The sequence below is a fragment of the Mus caroli genome, chromosome 11 (genome assembly GCF_900094665.2).
Source record: "Mus caroli chromosome 11, CAROLI_EIJ_v1.1, whole genome shotgun sequence".
NCBI classification, from domain to species: Eukaryota; Metazoa; Chordata; class Mammalia; order Rodentia; family Muridae; genus Mus; species Mus caroli.
The window spans coordinates 112369885-112390953 of record NC_034580.1 but is presented as its reverse complement, the minus strand read 5'-3'; the positions used below and the strand labels follow the sequence as shown (position 1 = coordinate 112390953).

Here is a 21069-nt window from a genome sequence, read left to right as displayed (position 1 = left end):
GTCCTCTTGAGGGCCTCGGGGCTTACCCCACTCACCTAAGGGACGCTTCCTGGCAGGTCTGATCCTGGTGAATGAACCATACTACAATGAAGCTGGCTTTGACAGTGACCGGGGCCTGCAGGAAGGCTATGAGAACAGTCGCTGCTACAACGAGATGGCATTGATCCGTGTGGTGCAGTCCATGACCCAATTGGTGCGACGACCTCCTGAGGTCTTCGAACAGGAGATTCGGCAGCACTTCAGTGTGGGTGGCTGGCGGCTGGTGAACCGAATTGAGTCCTGGCTGGAAACCCATGCCATGCAGGAGAGGGCCCAGGTGATGCCCAATGGGGCCTCTAAAGACAGCAGCTCTCTGGAGCCCATGGCTGCAGCTGAACTCTCAGACTCCGGCCGTGAAGAGCCTGAGGATGTCGGGATGGCCCCTGGGGAGGCATCCCAGGGCTCAGACTCAGAGGGTGGCGCCCAGGGCCCTGCCTCAGCCAGCAGAGACCACACAGAGCAGACTGAGACAGCCACTGATGCATCTGCACCTCCCAGCGTTAGACCAAAGAGGAGGAGGAAGAGCTACCGCAGCTTCCTGCCTGAGAAGAGTGGTTACCCTGACATTGGCTTCCCCCTCTTCCCGCTCTCCAAGGGTTTCATCAAGAGCATCCGGGGGGTCCTGACACAGTTCCGTGCTGCCCTGCTGGAGGCAGGCATGCCGGAGAGCACAGAGGACAAGTAGCTGCCCACACTTGAAAGGGAGTGTCATGGTGGGAGAGGTCAGCCGCTGCCTGCTCCCTCCCTTCCTGAGGTCCTGCCCCTCTTCCCGCCCCTTCCTGTACCTAGTTGGAGCCTTCTGCTGCCCTCTCCTCCCTGCGGCAAGTTTGATGCTGAAGTGCAAGAAGTGTCCCAAGATGCTGCGTTCTATCCCTCATTTATGTTTCAAAGGCAGGCACCTGAGGCACTGGGAACTCACTCCGGTTCCCTGTCACCCCAGGCAGAGAGTCCTGGCACTTGTTCCCTAGCTGTCCCTTCTCAGGTCAGAGGTGGGGTGTTGAGGAACCTGCAGATGGCAGGAGGGTGGGCGTGCCTTGCATGAAGTGTGGCTGCTCCTGCAGTGTTCCCGGTCCCTCTCCTCTCCAGCTTGACAGTAGCCTCCCCATGTCCCAGCCCCTCCTGCGCCACACACCAGGTCCCTCATCCCCTGTACCTCCATCTCGGAGCTGTGGCTGCTGTGGCTGGCTCTGGCCTGCCAGTGCGTTATAGCCCTTAGGCCTATTGAACTTACTCTCTAAGAGAGGATAGGATTAAGCTAAGGTTCAGAGTGACACCAGGAGAGGCTGCAGCCCTCACGGGAACGGAGTTGAGAATGTGCTGCCTGGACAGAAATGGCTACAGGTGCCTTGCTCTTCCAGTCCAAGATGGCGGTGATAATGGCAGTCCTGCCCAGACCTGCCTGTCATCTGCTCCATCCAGCCTCATTTTATCCCCACTGAGGTGACAGGAGCATCTGCACAAACCAGGCTAGAGACAAGGGCCTCTCCCATCCGGTGGCTCAGCCTCTCCAGTCAGCCTTGGCTTATAGACTCTCTGCAAGGGCAGTCTGAGGGGGGAGGCTGGCCGGCAGCGGGAGCTCCACCCCACCCCACAGGCCCAGAGGTTTACAAGTTTCTAAGCTTTTGATAATGTGAAGCTCCAGGTAGAGAGAGAGGACGCCTGCCGGTGAGCACATTACAACGCTTGTCGTTTCTGGTGTATGTAATATTTAAGGTTGAAAAAATAAATCTCAAAAGCAAAGATACTAATAACTCTTACTAGAAAACAAAAAGACAGACAAAATACAAAACACAAAAAAAGCCAAAGCATGATGCGTCTTGTCAGCCTTAAGTGGGCTCCACACCTGTGCTGTGCCAGGACCACCGGGGCAGCAGAGCCTTGGGAACACTCACCAGGGACATGGGCCTGGTGGGCCATGCTTCCCGGGCCATTGTTCACGTGGAGATGTGAATGCCTACTGCTTACAATACCTGTATAAAGTGCTGTGTGATTAAACTTTTTTTTTTAACTTGCATTTTTTGGGGGGAGCTGGCTCATTAACAAAACAAGATGGCACATTAAACCTGCCTCTGCCATTCATTCAGGCTGTGTGCCAGGACCCACCCCCCTAGACAGCTTCCCCAAGGGAGACTGGTGGTGGTGGGTCTGGCTCCACTGCCTGATGCCTTCATCTCTTGTCACGTGGAGTCTGTTGGGGTGAGTGTGATTATCCAGACAACAGCCACCTCTCACCGCTGGGTATCGGAAGCCAGTATCCTACAGCTGCCTCCTCAGCTTCTTCTGGGTTCCCGGGAAATTGATACCACAGCATCTAGCAATGGTCAAGTGTCAAGGATTGTGGGCTCCAGGCTGGAATGGTTGCCCAGGATAGGGGATTGGCATCTGCCCTGTCCCACAGCTTCCTTTCATTCTGCCTAGAATTCCTGTTAAGTGCAAGCAGGGAAGGGCTGAGGTGTCCGGGGTGGACCCAGAGATAGCTCATGGGTGCAGCCCAGTTTATTTTTTAAGAAATTGCGCCTGTCATTTTTCAGTTTGGTCAGAAGAGTCCCTTGAGACATAGGCAAGTCTTCCTCTCACAGGGTCCTAACAACGTGCAGGTCCACCAAAGCTTCAGGCAGGAGCACGGGGCACTGACGCAGCCACACTAGAACATCCACCCAGCACGGATGGTGGCTTCCCTGTAGCTACAGGAAGCCCACTGCATAATACTCTCTAGCACTTCCCAAGACCACTTGAAATTAGAGCAGAATTAAGCCGGGCGTGGTGGCGCACGCCTTTAATCCCAGCACTCGGGAGGCAGAGGCAGGCGGATTTCTGAGTTTGAGGCCAGCCTGGTCTACAAAGTGAGTGCCAGGACAGCCAGGACTATACAGAGAAACCCTGTCTCGAAAAACCAAAAAAAAAAAAAAAAAAGAATAGAGCAGAATTGTATGTAAATGGCTGCAGAGGAGGTCCCAGCGTCTGTGAAGAAACCAGCAATTGACAGTGCCTAGTAAAGAGGTACGGTTGATCTGAGGTCCACAGTGTGTGAAGTAGGGCTGCTGGCCAGGCTGAGGGCCTCTGCAGCTGAAGTGGGTCTGATTATCAGCCCATAGGGGGTGAAGTGCCCAACACCAACATGACTGTAATGAGTTCAATCCCTGTTAACACAATTCCATAGCCCTTGCTGGTGTTAAGACCCCATTCCCTTCCCAATCCCCAGGATAGGATCAGCAGGTTGGAAAAGTCTCTTTATTTGAATTTGGTTCCCAGGGAAGGTCCCCAAGAGCAATGGGGAGTGTCTTCTATATGCTGGTCCAGCCAGCAGGGCTCTACTGGGGATCTCTAACTGGAAGGTAGAGCCTTTCTTTCCAAGACATAGCCCCACCTTCTAGCTTTCTCTTCAGGAGTCCCCACCACCTCCATAGGAACTTTAGAAATAACCTCCCATACCAGGAGATGGGTGCGGGGGAGGGTCCCATCTCAGCGTAGACAGAAAGGCACAGAGTCATGGATCTTCTGGAGGTGGCCTCCGCCGGGAGTCCCGGCCAGACGGGGCATCTCGACTGCCACAGACCATCCAAAGGTAGTTTGGGTGCACTTGGCCCTGCACAGCTTCACATACCATCAGCTCTCCATCCACAGAAAACACGCCCCTCTGGCTCCTGGGCTCCAGGCGGAAGGCAACCACGGGCACGTGAACCAGGTATGGACAGTCAAGTTCCATATGCTTGCCCTTCTGCATGGCCAGGAAGAGGCGCAGCAGCACAGCCCTTGACACCCCCGCACGTACGTAGAACAGATGCATAACACCAGCCTCACAGCGGCCCATGGGTGCTGCAAACAGCTCGGAGCTCAGGTGGGTGTGTAGCAGCACCAGCACCAGGACAAAGTCCTGTTCTGGTACCACAGTCCAATGAGAAGGCACTGGCTCCTCCAGAGGAACAAGGTGTGTGTCGACGGGGCCCTTCTGCACCAGTGTAGAGGCGGGTCTCTTAGAGGCCACAGTTCCTACAGGAAGGTAGGCCAGTTGGCCTTGGTAGATGCGCAGGCTTGCTAGGCGAAAGAAGGTGCCCACCGTGAAACGAATCTCCCCCAAGCGCCTGTACTTCTCACTCTCGAGGTCCACGTCGGCAACAAAGCCCCAGGACAGACTGAGCACAGAATAGAGCCGCAGCCCAGAAGCAGTGTGCAGGGACAACAGGTTCATGGGTGACAGGCGCCGGCGGCATAACAGCAGTGTGCAGTTGATGAGCAGGTCTTCATTAGTCACCTGCTCGTACCTGCAAAGTTAAAGGTCAGATGGGACAGGAGCCCTCTTGTGTTCTCTTTGTTCTCCTTTTGAGGAATGGGGGCTAGCAGTGCAACCGTGGTCCCTAGGGAGTCACTGGAGCCAGTGACAGTAGATGGAGGCTCCCTAGGGCCAGTAAACTGAGGACGAGACTCCAAAAGAAAGTGGGGCTTCCCACAGGAACTCAGAAAATGGCGGTAGGGGACATGATGCCCACTCTGACCCTCAGCTCTCACCCAGCATAGTGGTTCACGGAAGCTGCCAGCGCATTGCCAGAGCCTCCAGGGAGGCTACACAGGGGTTTCTGGATGGCGGTCTCCCAGTCCGGCCGTTCCATTAGCCCATTCACCACCTGTTAAATAAGCAGAGTGTCTCAGTCTAGGAAAACCATCCCAAGCCCTCTGGGCCATCCTCTAGCCCATCCCTGACCTCATGCATCAGACCATCACCGGACATGACTGCCAGGGCGTCCCAGCGACCCAACTCCTCTGCGCACACCAGCTCCCGGGCATGGTTCTTCCGTTCTGGTGGAAGAATTGATGTTCTCAGAGCTGGTTTTCTGGCATGAAATGCTCCCTTCACCCTTTTGGGGTCAGCACTTACCGGTGAGTATCAGCTTAAAGGATATCTCCGCCTCCTCCAGGAAGGGCTGCACACGGCTCTGGAAGAGCTGCAGAGCCTTGCCCTTGCCACTCCGGGGGTTCAGCAGCACCAGCACTCTGCATGGCCGTGGGAGCAGTCCTCGGGGGCAGTCTGCTACAAACAAAACACAACCCCACCACATGGGGCTGGAGAGAGGGCTCGGTAGGTAAGAGCACTTGCTGCTCTTCTACAAGACCCAGGTTCAGTTCCAGCACCAGAAAGGTGGCTCACAGTGGTCCCAAACTCCCAGGTCCAGTTCCTGGGGATCTTACGTCCTCTTCTGGCCTTCAACGGCGCCAAATACACAGCCTAGTGCTTATACATATAAGTGTTCTGTCAAAACACTTAAACACGGCCCGGCATGGTGGCGCACGCCTTTAATCCCAGCACTCGGGAGGCAGAGGCAGGCGGATTTCTGAGTTCAAGGCCAACCTGGTCTACAGAGTGAGTTCCAGGACAGCCAGGACTACACAGAGAAACCCTGCCTCGAAAACCAAAAACAGAATGGTAATGTCCACAACCAGCCGCTAGAGGGCCGAAGAGAGCTGCGGGAACATGGGTCCCAGTTCTCTGGGATCCTCCACCCATCAACACAACCCTGTCAGAGGAAGTGGCCTCCCACAGGTTGTCTGGGAGTGAGTGGGACACCGCAATACCTCTTTCCTTGGCCCCGGGACAGACGTTGTCTGGCCTCGCGGGACAAAATGTTTCTTTCGAGTGACCCTAGGCTTCTTTCTGCTGTCCATCATTTCTTGGGGAAAGAGATCTCATTAGCCTTTCCCAGACAGGTACCCCACAAACCTGGTTCCATAGCCAGGTCCCGGGGCTCCCGCTGACAAGGGGCCACCGGTGCTGCCCTGGCGCTGCTAGAGGTAACGGCGGCTCCTGCGTTCAGCTTCTTATCGGTGTTGCCCAGGAGGGTGTCTGGCGACTGGCCGTGGGGCTCGCCCTCTCCACCTCCCTGGGCTGTGTGAGCGCCCTCGTCATTCCCCGAGGCGGCCAGATCTGAGGGACAGGAGGAAAGAGTGGTGGCGTTCTCTGCCTGGGCTCCATGCACGTGGGACAAAGTGCCCAACCAGAGCCCCTGGCTCGCGACTGAATCACCAGAGCCCTGTGGGTCGGGGATCTAGCTTTCCAGAATGAGCTTCCCACCCCACGGACATTCCGTTCCAGGGGACACCGGATTCGGGCCCGACGCATGAGTCAGTGACCCGTGGCTCTCTTCGTCGGGCCGGCTCTTCACCCTTCGGGGTTGGTGGAGAATCCAACTGTATACAGTTGAGAGGCGCGTACTCTGGGACGAGAGTACTCTGGGACGCATCGCAACCTGCGCAGTCGCCGGGTCCCCTGCCTGAACTACGAAGCCGCTGAAGCTCCGAGTCTCCAAGAGGGTGGGGGTGGGGGTGCGTGCCGCACTCGTGAGAACAGCGCCCAAGTCCCGCCAAAACCTGCCCGTGCTGGGCGGACCCACAACTATGGTCTGCCCTGCTGGAGCGCGAGTGTGCACTGAGGCGCAGGCGTGGGGCCGTCTCCTTCACGGACCCACGAAGGCACGGCCAGCTACGGGAGGGCGCGCGCGGGGGAAAGGGGATCCCTACCCAATCTGTCCCACTGGCGGCCAGTGGCGGAAAGCAGCTCCTCTCCCGACTCAGACCCGCGACAGAGGGACAACTGAAGCACTGGGCTGACACCGACTCCAAGCGATCGCCCCCCTCCGGTCTCAAACTTTTTGCTCAATTTCGCGGTGGCCCAGGGAGGGCGCTGAGCCTCTGGGCCGGCCTGGCCACGCCCCGCGTTCCTTGTGCTCTCGGGGTGGAACCAGAGTTGCGCGCCGCCCTGGTCCCCCACCCGCCCGGGATCTCACTGCATGGGCTCGGCCACGCGCAGATGAGGGGCTGGATCCCCGGACACGATTGTGCGCCCCGTGCTGGAAGAACAGCTTAGGAAGTCCGCAAGAGGTGGGGTTCTGAGCCCGGCCTGAAGCAGCGCATCCGCGGAGCGCGAAAGCGAGGGCGCAGCCCACATGCCGGCGCCCAGAATCGGAGCGGGCTTCGGGTACGCGTGGGTCTGCGCTTGCTGAACCTCGAAACTGCTGTTCACAGTAGGGAGGCAGCGCCTCTTTGGCGTCGCCTAGCCCTAGCCTGAATTCCACATCCAGACCCTAGTGCTGTCCTGACTCTGGGCCAGGATCGGGTCACCCGCCACCCGCGAACTTCTCTTCCTCCCCTGCTCCTCCGCCGTGCCTTTACTTTTAGCTTCCAGATGCAGCCGCTGGATCACTCAGACGCCGAACCCGAAGCAGTCTGGCACGCCTTTCAGGAGAAAGCTGAACCGGTTTGGGGACGAAGTCGAGAAGAGAGAACCTCGTCAGCAACCTCCAAAGGTGGAGTCTTTCCCCCCAGGGAACACTATCAAGGCCTGAGATGCTGCCTGCCGCGGATGATCCGGATCCACGATCCTCACCGACTGCAGGAACCCAGCAGTGTGGACAGGGCAATGGGGGCTCTCATCAGGATTGGAGAGGCTAGCATGGGGGCGTGGTCCCACCGCTCCCCACCCCTTCGGGCGAACTCCGGGTGAAAATGCACACGTGCCCCGGTGTATGCGCTTCGGTGGAGATAAACAAGACGCATAGTTGTGTAAGTGATATATTTCATGGCAAGTGACCTGACGGTGTCCGTGACTAACCGGAGTTAAATTCTTGGAAGATTATTAGCGGAGACTGGGAAAAAGAAGCTCCCAAATACGACTTGGTGACCTACCAAGCACCAAAACAGACACCAAACTCCCAAGGAAGCTGCGTTGGTTTAGCTCGGGTTACAGAGAACTGGCGCGCCCACACCGGCCCCCGCGCGACCCCACCCACCTCTATCTTCGCATCGCTTCTTAAAGTCCAGAAGAGGCGAGTCCAAGAGGAAAACGGACCCAGATAAGAAAGGATTGCAGTGAACTAGGTCACGACTTGAAGGTGGCTTCTCTCCCAGAGGACCCTGGAGTTCCCCGACCGAGTTTCTCAGTATTTTAGGAGTCCCCAGGAGGGCCAGGGGCACAGGCTGGACCTGCGGTTCCTCACGCGTTACTGCAATATATGCCTTGGCTCTGTACCGCCGCGGGACAGCCTGACCGGATCATGAACGCCCCGAGTGCCTTCCGAGAAGGTGACTCAGCGACACGCTCACGGGTGGAGAAACTCCCGGAAACAACCAACCAACCCCCCAAAAAAATGAGGGAGCAAGGGCGTCATCACCCACCCCCGGTTCCGCGACTCGTGGCCACCAAGATCTGGTCCTGCACCTACCCCCATCCCCGGCTTCCCACCTTACACCCCTGGAATCTAGCGAGGACAAGGAAGTATTGCAGCTCTGCAGCCGCAGTGCCGTGGTCACGCGCTGCGGGGACACGAGTCGCGGTGGGAGGAGGGGGCTCTGCGGGGGAGCCAGGCTCTCTGCCGCTCGCTCCCTTGTCTACCCTGCTCCCTCCCCTTACCAGAGACCTAGGGTCCAGATCTGGCGTTGGTATCTAGCAGACTCAGGGAGGAGGCTATTCTCTATTCTATTTAGCTTGGAGGGGGACTGGCTGCCCAGACTGTAGGAAACCCCCTCCTCTGCTCTCCCACGGTTTGGGAAGGAGTGTCTATCAAGCCCGAAAAGCAAGTCATTAACAACTAAAGAGGAGAAACTGAGGCACGGGGAAGGAAAGATCGGGCTGTGTGTAAATTTACGCTCAAAATGCCGACCTGGATCAGGGTCTAGCTTTTCTTTAAGGCCGAGGGCTGGAACTTCTCATACTCTGCCAGCAAGCGTGGAGCAACGTTGACTGTAAACTCAGTCCGTGGGAGAGAGCAGAAGCAGCCTGCAGGACATTTTATACTTGGGCCTCAGGACCGGTTCCCCTTCTGCTCAGAAGAGACCCAGTGGGAGGGGGGTTCCAGTCTGGCACTGGTTCCAGTGGACACAATGGCTCCTCTGTGTCGGCTGCCGCCTCATCCTCTGGCCTCCTCACCTCTCTGGTCTCTGCCTCTTTCGTTCTTGTTCACCTCCCCCATTCCATGCAGCTTTCTAGACCCTTTCCTTTCCTAAAGAACTTTACCCTATCTGTAGAAACCGGCAAACAGCACCCCTGGCCCTGTAGCCGGGAATGGACGAGAACAAGATGTTGGTTTTCTTTTGTGTCTCTGGAAGGATTGGGAGGTGAAGGGCCTTATGGGAGCTGTCAAACCAATTCCCAGCAAAGCTTATAACAAACCCCAAGCCCTTCCCCCAGTCTGGGAGGCCAAGTACCACCAGAGCTTACTCTGTGTTAGCTAGGCTGGTGTGTTGCTCCCCACTTCAGGAACCCAAGGCCTGAGAATCTCCAGGAGAAGCAGTAGCTAACTCCAAGCACAAGTGCACAAACACAAGCATGCAAGCATACACACACACACACACACACACACACACACTCATTAACCAGCCTGTGTCAGCAAGGCCCACCTGGCCTTGGCCTTGGGCCAGTCTGGAATTTTGACTTATCAGCTCAGCCACTGTTCCCAGGCCATACCTGTCTCACAGGTGAAAGGAATTGTTTTCCTTCCTAGGCTCCTCTGGGCAGCTTTCCCTGAGATAAAATACCCACGTGCCCCCCACAGCGCCACCTCCTCCCTCCCACCTCATGCTAGAGAGAAGACCAGGAGTTATTCATTAGCCCAGGCCTCTGCACCCAGGAATTTAAGGCTGCCAAGTGGCCAAATGTTTAAATTGTGTGTGTGTGTGTGTGTGTGTGTGTGTGTGTGTGTCTATGTCTCTGTGTCTCTCTCTGTCTGTCTATGTGTCTCTCTGTGTGTTTGTGTGTATGTGTGTGTGTATGTGTCTGTGTGTGTTCATGTGCACACCTGTGTGCCACAGTATGAGTGTAGAGGTCAGAGGACCTTCTAGGGTCTGCCCTCTGTGTCCATCACGAGGTCTCAGGGTTTGAACTCAGGGTGTCAAGCTTGGTGGCGCGTACCTTCACCTGCAAAGCCTTCACTGGTCCTGGTTGTTTTCATTAGGCAAGAATACCTGGAACCTTACCTGCCATGCCTGAAGCTAACTTCCCTGGGTGATTTTTTTTTTTAATTTTTTTTTTTTTTTTAAAGAATCTGGTCTTACTGGAAAGAGATGGCTCAGTGGTTAGGAGCACTGACTGCTCTTTCAGAGGTCCTGAGTTCAAATCCCAGAAACCACACAGTGGCTCACAACTGTCCTGGGACTCACGCTGTAGACCAGGCTGGTCTCGAACTCAGAAATCTGCCTGCCTCTGCCTCCCAAGTGCTGGGATTAAAGGCATACGCCACCACGCCTGGCTTTTTTTTTTTTTTTTAAGTTGTATTTATACTGTCCTCAGAGACACCAGGAACTAAAAAACTAGGAAAAACTAAAGGTCCCACCCACCCTGTCTCCCAGTCTTTGGCCACTGGCATCTTTCTTGATCGATCCAAACCAATGGGGACAGGGACCTTTAACATTTGGACATGCAGATTCCCAATTAAATCAAAGCATTAGAACCAGTCCCCATCAAAGAGAGACCCTCCTGTTCCCAGACTGTCCAGGACATGATGTTCCATGCTGAGAGTTCATAGATGCTGTTCCATGATACCAGGCACTGGCCTGGGGTGCTGCAAGCCACGTGGGGAGACATGAAGGCACAGATCCCTGGCTGCCTGTTGGACTATAGACTTTGGGTTTCCTCTTCTGTGCAATGTTTTTACTACCACATCTGCATGGTGACAGCCCTCATCTCTGTCATATGAATAAGAATGAATAAGAATGCCCCCCCATAGGCTCATACATTTGAATGCTTAGAGAGAGTGGTCTTAAGAGGTGAGCCCTTGGGGGCTGGGGAGATGGCTCAGTGGGTAAGAGCACCCGACTGCTCTTCCGAAGGTCCGGAGTTCAAATCCCAGCAACCACATGGTGGCTCACAACCATCCGTAACAAGATCTGACTCCCTCTTCTGGAGTGTCTGAAGACAGCTACAGTGTACTTACATATAATCAATAAGTAAATCTTTAAAAACAAAAAAAAAAAGAGGTGTACCCTTGTTGGAGGAAGTGTATGACTGGGGGTGGTGAGCTCTGAGGTTTCAGAGCCCAAGCCGGCCCAGTGTCCTCTCTCTTCCTGCTGCCTGAGAATCCAGATCTAAGAACTCTCTCCAGCACCACACCTGCCTGTGTGCCATGCTTCCCACCATGCCAGGATGAACTAACCCTCGGAACCTGTAAGCCAGACCCAATTAAAAGCTTCTCTTTATAAGAGTCGCTGTGGTCACCTCATCTCTTCACAGCCATAGAACACTACCTCCCTTGTTCTCTTGGGCCACTTTACTAAGACTGGGGCTCAAGTCCCACTGAGCCTTTAGGCTCTGTCTCCCATATAAGCCTTACCTTTAGGCCTCGTTGACCCTGGCTACACCTCAGGATCATTAGAATTCCAGAATATTCTGAATATGAGCACCCACAGGGCATGCTGCTTTGCTGATCCCAGCAGCTTACCTGACATCAGTTTCCTGGTGTCTTCTGAGATTTGGGGGAGGGTAGCCCTGAGGACTCTACTGTCTTCTGCTGCTTGGCCTACAGTCTTTGCTGTTCCTTGACCTGTTTGTGATCATGGTAAGCTCTTCTTTTCACCCAGTGTCATCTCTGTCGTACGGCATTTGCTTATATCTTTATACGCATGAACAATGTTTTTGAAGCTAGGAGCACTCACTGGCACATCATATGTGAAGGCCAGAGGTTAGTTAGCTCTGGTGCCTTCTATCGATATTCATTTGTTTCGTTTTTTTGAGGTAGAATCTCTCTGTGTAGCTCCGGCTGGCTAGAACTTGCTGTGTAGACCAGGCTGTCCTTGAACTCATAGAGATTCACCTGTCCCTGCCTTCCAAGTACTGGAGTTAAAGATACACACTGCCACTGTGCCTGCCTTACTTTTTGTTTTGTTTTGTTTCTTTGTTTTTTTTTTTTTTCCCAAGACAGGGTTTCTCTGTGTAGCCCTGGCTGTCTTGGAACTCACTTTGTAGACCAGGCTGGCCTCGAACTCAGAAATCCGCCTGCCTTTGCCTCCCAAGTGCTGGGATTAAAGGCGTGTGTCACCACTGCCCGGCTGCCTTACTTATTTTTGAGACATTTCTCTGTGAACCTAGAGCATGCTGTTTTAGCTAGATGGTGGGCCAGCATGCCTCCCGGCACTGCCCTTCCATCCTCACCCCGCTCCATTGCTGGAGCTTCAGCCATGTGCCCTAATACCCAATTTTAACGTGGATGCTGTGGACTGAATTCCGGACTCTATGCTTACACAGCAAGCATTGAACCTACTGAGCCCAACACCTGAAGAATATCTTATGTAATAAAATGTCTTAGCCGGGCGTGGTGGTGCACGCCTTTAATCCCAGCACTCGGGAGGCAGAGGCAGGCGGATTTCTGAGTTCGAGGCCAGCCTGGTCTACAAAGTGAGTTCCAGGACAGCCAGGGCTATACAGAGAAACCCTGTCTCGAAAAACCAAAATAAATCAATAAATAAATAAAAATAAAATGTCTTTATGTGGTACTGGGGCTTAAATCTGGCCCTGTGAGTACCTCTGAGCTACACCTCCAGCTTACTGTGCCCAATACCTGAATGATATCTTAGATACTAAAATGTCTCTATGTGGTACTGGAGCATAAATTCTGGCCCTTGTGGCTACTCTGCCTCTAAGCTACACTCCCAGCCCACAGTGTTGGTTAGACTTGAATGGGTCCTTCATTGCCTTGTGTAGAAATGTTCCTCAAACTTGAAGGATTGAGAGGGAGAACCAATTAAGCTATTAGGACCGATATGAAGTAATATTTTATGCCTTCAGTGGAAAGATGTAACAACACTGGGCATCTTGAACAAGGGAACTAGTGTGAATAGTTCCTGCGGGTTCAGGAGAGAAAACATTGCCGGGTGCAGCCTCTTGCTTGTATCTGTGGACGGCCAGGCTCCCTCTCTATTTTGGTTCCTTGACCTTCAGATCCTGGCTTTGACCTTGGTTTATGGCATCTTCAGCTTCCTGAGCAGATGGGTTTGTTCCCAGTGACTGGGGGAGCAAAGCTGGGTGAGTTTCGGGTGTTTCATTATGTGTCTTCACTTCCGATCAGACTTCACACAAATTCATCCTCACTGTTCTGGAAGCCAAAGCCCAGGGTGGACTGGGTCTGTGCCACTTGGCCTTTTAGCTTTTAGAAATCACCTGCATTCCTTGGTCTGAGGACCCTTCATGCCCAAAGCCACCAATCAATGCATCTTCAGATTTGATTTCAATAGTCATGGCTCCCCCTTCCTTATTCCTCTGGTAAGGTCTCTGAGAACATTGGCACCAGCCAGGTGCCCCTAGATACGTTTCTATCTCTAGGATCTTCCTCCTTTTTTTCCTCCTCCTCCTCCTCCTCTTCCTCCTTTCCCTTCTCTTCCTTCTCTTTCTCCTTCTCTTCTTTCTTCTTCTCCTCCTCCTTCTTTTCCTCCTCCTCTTCCTCTTCTTTCTTCTCTTCCTCCTCTTCCTTCTCCTTCTCTTCTATCCCAAATTGGTCTCAAGGATGTCCCTGAATTCTTGATGTTCCTGAAACCATCCACTCTCCTCAAGCACTGGGGCACAGGCACGTGCCGTCACACCCAGTTTGGAGGATATTAGGGGTAAAACAAAGGGCTTCTTTCATGCTATGTAAGGACTCTACCAACTCAACTCCATCCTCAGACTTGCTGTTGTTGTTGTTGTTGTTGTTGTTGTTGTTTTGAGGCAGGGTCACACTATGTATCTCCATCTGTCTTAGAGCTTGCTGTGTAGACCAGACAGGCCTTGAACTACATCCCAAGTGCTGATCTTCACTTTGTTGAGAGAAGCATGGCAGAGAAATTCTCCTGGCATCCCTGCTGGTCTTGGTTACTCCTGCTGACTTGTGCCGATTCGGCAGAGGCCTGGCAATTTCTTCTGGTTCATGCCAATGCTGCTGATTCCTGTTTGCTATCCTGACATTACTAAACTGAGCCACTGGTATCCTTCCAATCTGTTCGCCCGTTCACAAGTGTCTGACTAGGGCTACCAAGGGCTCCTCAGTGAGAGCCGTCCACAGTCATCTCCCCTTGTCTCAGACCTCCAGCACTTACTGATGGGAGGAGCATCCCATATGGATGGGAGCATCCCATACTGATGGCAGCATGCCATACTGATGGAAGGAGCATCCAATACTGATGGGAGGAGCATCCCATACTGATGGGAGTATCCCAAACTGATGGCAGCATATCATACTGATGGGAGGAGCATCCCATACTGATGAGAGCATCCCATAATAATGAGAGCATCCCATGGGGACTCAGATCTGTGCTTCTGACTGTGACACTTAAGCAGGTGTGAACCTTACAATCCAGTCTCCACACATCAGCCAGCCTGAGCTCTACATATCAGAACTCATCAGACCCTCTCAGGTTGCCCTCCCCAACAAATCTGTGGTTTTTCCATTGCTTTTGGAATAAAAACTAACTTTCCTATAGAAAAAGCAACAATTTGCCTTTACTCTCAGACCAAAATCTATATAGATTTCTGTGACCTCAAGGGTGTGGGGCTCTCTATTCACCAGTGAGTAATTAGTTCTGTAAGAGACACCCACTCTGTGTCTTTTTTCCCTCCTCCTCCTCTTTCTTCTTTGAGGAGTGGGGAGGAAGGCAGGTCAAGAGTGGCCTGTGTAAACCGGGCGAGGTGATGCTGGCCTGTAATCCCAGCACTCGGGAGGCAGAGGCAGGCGGATTTCTGAGTTCAAGGTCAGCCTGGTCTACAAAGCGAGTTCCAGGACAGCCGGGGCTATACAGAGAAACCCTGTCTGGAAAAACCAAAAAAAAAAAAAAAAAAGTGGCCTGTGTAACTGAGAAGGATCTAGAACTTTGATCCTGCCTCGTATCCCAAGAGCTGCAATTACAGGCCAGCATCACCACACCCAGGTTATGCTAGGCTGAAGACGGACTCCAGGGCTGGGAGTGTACCAAGCAAACCCTCTAGATTCCCATCACATCTGCAAGGTCCCTTCTGCACATAATGTAATATGTTCATTCACAGGCACCAGAGACAGAGGTGAGGCCACTGTTTTGCTAACCTCAGACGGAAATAATGTCAGTCTGTCCTCACTTGGCTCTGGAACCTTCTTTCCCAACTTCTCCCTTCTCTGGTTTTACCCCCAGGATTTTGCTTTCCCACAAAAGCACTTATATCGAGTGGGGCTGGAATCAGGCTTGCTGGGACTGAGGCGTGAGCCTACAGACTGTATGTCTTAGACTTATCTAGAGCCTAGAGAAAAATTAGTTTCCATTTCTGAAAATTACCTAAGAGGAAGAATCTAGCATTGTTGCTAAATGTAGTACTGACAGGCTTGCAAAACCCCATCCTTTCGCCTATGGAAGGGATTGGAAGCAGCCCAGCCCGTCCATTCTCAGCCTGGCACAATTTCCTGATACTACTTTGCAGAAAGAGCTCACCCATGGACACTGTCCTCTCCCTTCCCTCCCCAGACACCAATGGAACTCTGTAGCTTTGCCACCTCCGGTCATGTGACCTGGAAGCCCAGTTGCTTTTATTCTTCTGCGACAAGGCTGGGCCAGGCTAACCAGCCACAGACCTTGGAAAGAGTCGCTCAGTGGAAACATTCCTTAGGCTCCCTCTGACATCATCTTCCATTTGGGCCTGAAGTGGGCTGTGGCCTGGCCTTTGCCCAGCCCCACATCCTGAATCCTAGCAGGATGGATATTTCCTGGTTTGCTCAGGAATCCTAGTCTGACGACTTTACCTCCTGAACAAGAGAAGCTATGTCAAACCAACAGATTTGGCAGGTCCTAGAAAGAGGAGGGGCTGCAGGAAGCAGGATCAGCGCCCCCTGCAGTCACGGAATAGGAAGCAGGGATCCCTGTGCAGCCCAGGAACCCAGTGTAGAGATTGGGCTCCGAGAGGATGGGTGTGTGCATGGTTTTCACCCTGCGTTTTGGTTTTGAAGTGTTTTCTACTTTCACAGTCCTCAGAATGTGTGTCCTTGGGTGTTACCCAAAGCAAACAGACAGACAGTGGGTTGGCTCTGGCCCCCAGCCAAACAGTGACTTCGTGCTAATGATCTGGGGCCATGTTCACCTACCTGATGGGGTCCCTCCACAAGCACAGGAGACTTTGGGAATGCTGCCCTTAGGGGCGTACATTTCTTTTGTACAAATGCACACCTATTGGGCTGCCACAGTTGTAGCCAAATTATTGAGGGCCAGGGGCAATAGAGGGAGAGGGAGGCAGATGCCCTGATTCATCAAGCAGGAAAAGATACCACAAAGCCAGGAGCGAGGCTTGCCTGCTCCTCTCTCTCATTATCCACATCCCAAAAATAGAACTTCCCCTTCCCTGGAGGCTCGGTTCCTGAAGGTCAAAGCCTTGAATTCTTTGCAGACACGAGCCTAGTAATTTAAGTAATGATTACACGGGGTGCGCTGGACAGCTGGGGCTTTGGACAAGGGCTTTGTCCCACGCAGGCTGGATGAGGAGGCTTCATACAGCAGAGCATGACACTGCTCCTATGAGTTGGGAAAGCCAGTTTCCAGAAGTGGCATGTCCCTCCTTCACTCCTGTCCTCACTCCTGTCCTCCTTCCCTCCTTCCCTCCGCTCAATGCCCTGAAGTCCTGACCACAGCAACGTGACTGCATCTGAACATGAGTTGAGATGTCATTTCTCCTTCAAGGCACTGTCAGATGATCCCAGCTGCTTCCTCTCCCGGTTCAGAATGGAGTGTGGTCACCAGGGATCGATCACCTGCCTAGGTGCTGGGGAGCTTGGCCTTCTTCCTGCTTTTTCTTTTCTCTTCTCCTCTTCTCTCTTCTTCCTTTGTTCTTCTTTCTTCGGTTTTCTCTCTTTTTGTTTCTCCCTCCTTTAAAATCATTGTTACTTTTTACTTTTTTTTTTTTTAAAAGACAAGTCCAAACGTAGCCTAGGATGACCTTGAATTCCTGAACCACCTCTGCCTTTCCCTCCTTCTGCTAGGATCCCAGCATGTGACCCCACAGCTGGCCCCAGTCTTATCGTGTGTGTGTGTGTGTGTGTGTGTGTGTGTGTGTGTGTGTGTGTGCGCGTGCGCGCGCGTGTGTCCATGTGAGTGTGTGTGGTATGCATAGGATGTCTATGGCTAGATGCAGTCTTGAGGCAATGAGCCAGTGGGTGACATCTTATTTTTTGAGACAAGGTCTACCCCTGATCCTAAAATTCACTATTTTTGATTAAAGTGGCTGGCCGGTGAGTGCCCAGCCTGGCCCCATCCTCCTGGCTCTGGAGTTAAGCACACCCAGCCTCTCTGTGGTATCCAAACTCAGGTGCTTGTGTTTGCAAAGCAAGCGCTTTACCCACTGAGTCATCTATCTCTCCAGCCCTTTGTTTTGAGGCAAGGTATAAGGAGACCAGCCTGTCCTTAAACTCACTGGGTAGCCAAGAGGGACTTAGAATTCCTTACCTTCCTGCCTCTACCTCCCGAGGGCTGGGGCCAGGAATGTTCTACCACAACCAACTGGACTATTTATTTATTTATTTATTCATTTATTTATTTTATTGTTTGTTCGTTTCTTTGTTTGTTTAGAAAGGGTTCCGCTAAGTAGCCTTGGCTTGCCAGAACTCACTATGTAAACCAGACTGAACTCAAACTCATAGAAATCTGCCTAGCTGTGTCTCCAGAGTGCTAAGATTAAAGACGTGTGACATCATACCTAGCTGGGATTTTGATTTTTGCTGTCTCTTATTTTGAAGCTTGTAGATTAATTGGTTAGCAACATTTCTTTAAAATTAAAAAAAAAATGAGTTTCTCCCCCCCCCCCCCCCGCCCCATGCTGGGGATTGATCTCTTAGTGAGCACTGGGTAAGAGCTCTACCACTGGGAATAAAATACGGATATTTTAAATATATATATATAAAAAAAAAATGTATAGGGCTGGTGAGATGGCTCAGCAGGTAAGAGCACCGACTGCTCTTCCGAAGGTCATTAGTTCAAATCCCAGCAACCATATGGTGGCTCACAACCATCCGTAACAAGATCTGATGCCCTTTTTCTGGAGAGTCTGAAGACAGCTACAGTGTACTTGCATATAATAAATAAGTAAATCTTTTTTTAAAAAATGTAAAGGGTGCTCTGAAAAGCAGAGGAGCTCAGAGGCGGTGCCAATTGTCAACTCGACAAAATCTAGACTTCCCAGAGAGATAGATAAGCCTCCGAATGTGCCTGCGAGGATTATCAGAATAGCCTTAAAGTAGGAAGACCCGCCCACTGTGGGTGGAGCCATCCCCTGGGTGTGTCCTGGACAGCGTAAATAGCTCAAGGCAGCTGAGAAGCATACAAGCATACATTTACCGTTTGCTCTCTGTTGCTTCGATGAGCACTCTATGAGGTAGCTATCTGGAGCCCTGGCCACAGTAACTTTTCTATGGATGATGGACTGTAACCTTGACCTGTGAGCTGAAAACCCAATTCTCCTTCAGTTGCTTTTGGCAAAGGGTTTTATGACAGCGACAGGAAAAGAGACAAAGACAGGCAGTGTATACTATACCTTTTATTCTCTCTGTCTCTGTCTCTCTCTCTCTGTCTCTCTCTCTCTCTCTCTCTCTCTGTTTTCAAGACAGGATTTCTCAGTGTAGCCCTGATTGTCCTGGAACTTGCTCGGTAGACCAGGCTAGCCTGGAACTCAGAAACCCACCTGCCTCTGCCTCCTGAGTGCTGGGATTAAAGGTGTGTGTTACCCGGTTTTTGTTTTCTTTTTGTTTCTTCCTTAAAACTCCTCTGCAAGGTTGTTCAAACAACACAAGGGAACTGACCTCACCCATTCACTTCTCTCTGGTAGGACATCGGAGCCCCTAGCGGAAGATACACATCTGGAATCCAAGTCCCCTGTAGAGATGTGGACACTCAAGAGAAATGTTTTCCCTCCTGACGCTCTGACTTAGCAGGACTGGAAAAATCCCCACATCAGAACTTGGCATTTGCAAATAAGCACTTTAGGCTGAGTTCCAAATGTAGTGGCATCCCAGATTGAGAATTAGACTCTAAACTGGGTATCATGGCTCATACCTTTAATCCCAGCACTTGAGAGGCAGAAGTAGGCATATCCAGGACTACACAGGAAAACACAGTCTTGAAAAATCAAGAGGGATGGAGGAAAGGGGGGGGGGAGAGAGAGAGAGAGAGAGAGAGAGAGAGAGAGAGAGAGGTAGAGAATGACTGGGGACACTTCCTGAGTGCCACGGACCAGCAGGCAGTCAGCTCTGCTTCCTTTGAGCTCTTGGCAGGCATCAGCATGGGGGGCATGCTGAGCCCTCCCCAGGAAATTTGTCTGTCCTCTCAAAACCTGCAAAGGCACTAGACTTGGGAAAGGTGAAGCAGAGCCAGGAGCCGCAGTGAAGTGAGCCTCAGGATGTTGAAGGAGTTTGCTCTCATGTTAAGATATGTTTAATGCACGCCCTGGGATAAGTGAAGAGCAGGAGTCTTTGTCCCAGTCCACACTGGGACCCTGCATTTGTGCGCTCAGCAAAGTGTGGCAGTCCACCAGAACAATGCATATCGGGCTGAGAATATGGCTCAGAGAGTAAGAGCATGTCTGTGCAAGCCTAAGGACCTGGGTTTGAATCCCTGATCCCCATTTAAAATCCAAGGGTAGTAGCTGTGTGTGTTCCTGGAGCTCTGCTGTGCAGACAAGGGTAGATCCAGCAGCTTGCTGGCCAGCCTAGTCAAGGCTGGGAGTGTCAGGTTCAGTTAGAAATCCTGTTTAAAGGGAGCAAGCTGGGGAATAACAGAACAGGACACCTAGCCGGGCAGTGGTGGCACATGCCTTTAATCCCAGCACTTGGGAGGCAGAGGCGGGTGGATTTCTGAGTTTGAGGCCAGCCTGGGCTACAGAGTGAGTTCCAGGACAGCCAGGGCTACACAGAGAAACCCTGTCTCAATAACACTAAAAAAAAAAAAAAAAAAAAGACCCAAGGCGCCTTTAAAGTTCACCAGAGAGGGCTGGAGAAGGGCTATGTGGTAATAGTTGCCTAAGAGGCCACGGTGATGGTAAATCTCAGAACTCTGTTCAGCTGCTGGCACCAGAGATTTGACCTGAATCAGGGCAGCGTAGGGATGAAGAAACCACAGACACGCACTGGCACACGCTGCAGCTCTGACTGGGTGGGAACGCCAAGTCCCTTAACTTCTCCAGCTGGTTTTCCTCTTACTAATTACTTGGAGGCCAGTGCCTTGCTTCCTGCTGCACTTAGCAGAACTGTATCCTTCACATCAGCGGCAGGAGCAGCCAGCAGGCATTGATTGGAGGGCCTTTCCTTTGTCTACAAGGTAGTGCCATGTAGCCTGATGTGTTTATAAAAAGATAGAGGAGGGAATATGTTCTGTGGGGGTGTGGTGAGGTGTGGGGGACGCAGTTGCCTCTGCGGGCCCATGCTGAGGCATCCCTTCCCCGTGAGGGACCAGCCACGCGACACTGTAGTATAGAATAGAGTTTATTCAGGAATGGAGGAATGGAGCATGAGGAATGGAGCTGAGAAGGTAGGAGAGACAGAGAGAGGCAGAGAGAGTAGAGGATGGCCATGAGCATGTTGAGTGAGAAGGGGAGGGGAATGGGGGGAGAGAGGAGCTAAGGGACAAGAGAACAGAAGAAAAGCAAGAAGGCAAGAGAGAGAAGAGGAGGGGAGCAGCCCCCTTTTATAGTGAGTTAGACACACCAGGCTGGTGCCAGGTAACCGTGAGGCAGAGCTTAGACAGAGGGCTAACATAGCCCATGCTGGCCTCAAACTTGCTATGTAGCTGAAAACGAAGTTGAACATCTGGTCCTCCTGTGTCCTCTGTGTCCCCTGTGTCCCAGGGCTTACAGTGAGTTTGCTTGTGCAGCACTGGAGATGGAACCCAAGGTCCCATGCGTGATCTGTAAGCATTGCTGTCAAGGAACAACATCCCCAGTGCCCAGTGGGGATGAATTTACTTACTTATGAGACAAAATTGCACACTGTAGTCCAGGCTGGCCTCTTATCTCTCAAATACTGGGATTAGGGTATGGGGCACATCTGACTCTCTCTCCCTCTCTCTCTCTCTCTCTCTCTCTCT

General features: G+C 52.3%; 2 protein-coding genes across 8 annotated transcripts in view; one reads left to right on the top strand and one right to left on the bottom strand.

Moving 5' to 3' along the window:
• Ube2o (ubiquitin conjugating enzyme E2 O) overlaps nt 1-2053 on the top strand; it is a 56480-nt gene extending 54427 nt beyond the window's left edge. For both annotated transcript variants that reach the window (XM_021177641.1, XM_029483952.1), the window contains exon 18: nt 57-2053. In XM_021177641.1, the coding sequence (XP_021033300.1) occupies nt 57-724 (668 nt within the window). In that variant the 3' untranslated portion in view covers nt 725-2053. The remainder of the gene's footprint in view (nt 1-56) is intronic.
• Nucleotides 2054-3256: 1203 nt separating this feature from the next.
• Sphk1 (sphingosine kinase 1) lies at nt 3257-8774 on the bottom strand. Of its 6 annotated transcripts, none has more exons than XM_029483040.1 (6): nt 8688-8774; nt 5753-5956; nt 4913-5065; nt 4739-4833; nt 4546-4661; nt 3257-4301 (listed from the first exon to the last, which is right to left on the bottom strand). In XM_029483040.1, the coding sequence occupies exons 2-6, from the start codon at nt 5760-5762 to the stop codon at nt 3527-3529; spliced, it is 1149 nt and encodes a 382-aa protein (XP_029338900.1). In that variant the 5' UTR covers nt 5763-5956; nt 8688-8774; the 3' UTR covers nt 3257-3526. The 6 variants fall into 6 exon arrangements, with proteins under 6 accessions (XP_029338900.1, XP_029338901.1, XP_021033196.1 ...); XM_029483041.1 differs by lacking the exon at nt 8688-8774 and adding an exon at nt 7818-8060; XM_021177537.2 differs by lacking the exon at nt 8688-8774 and adding an exon at nt 7201-7448.
• Nucleotides 8775-21069: the final 12295 nt, after the last annotated feature.

Excerpts from the sequence above, each read along its gene's own strand:
- Sphk1 (XM_021177536.2), bottom strand. The coding sequence starts at position 5,093 with ATGTGGTGGGGTTGTGTTTTGTTTGTAGCAGACTGCCCCCGAGGACTG. Across the intron at positions 4,834-4,912 it reads CTTTAAGCTGATACTCACCG|AACGGAAGAACCATGCCCGG; the intron begins GTAAGTGCTGAC and ends TTCTTCCACCAG. Across the intron at positions 4,302-4,545 it reads TCCGTGAACCACTATGCTGG|GTACGAGCAGGTGACTAATG; the intron begins GTGAGAGCTGAG and ends TTAACTTTGCAG.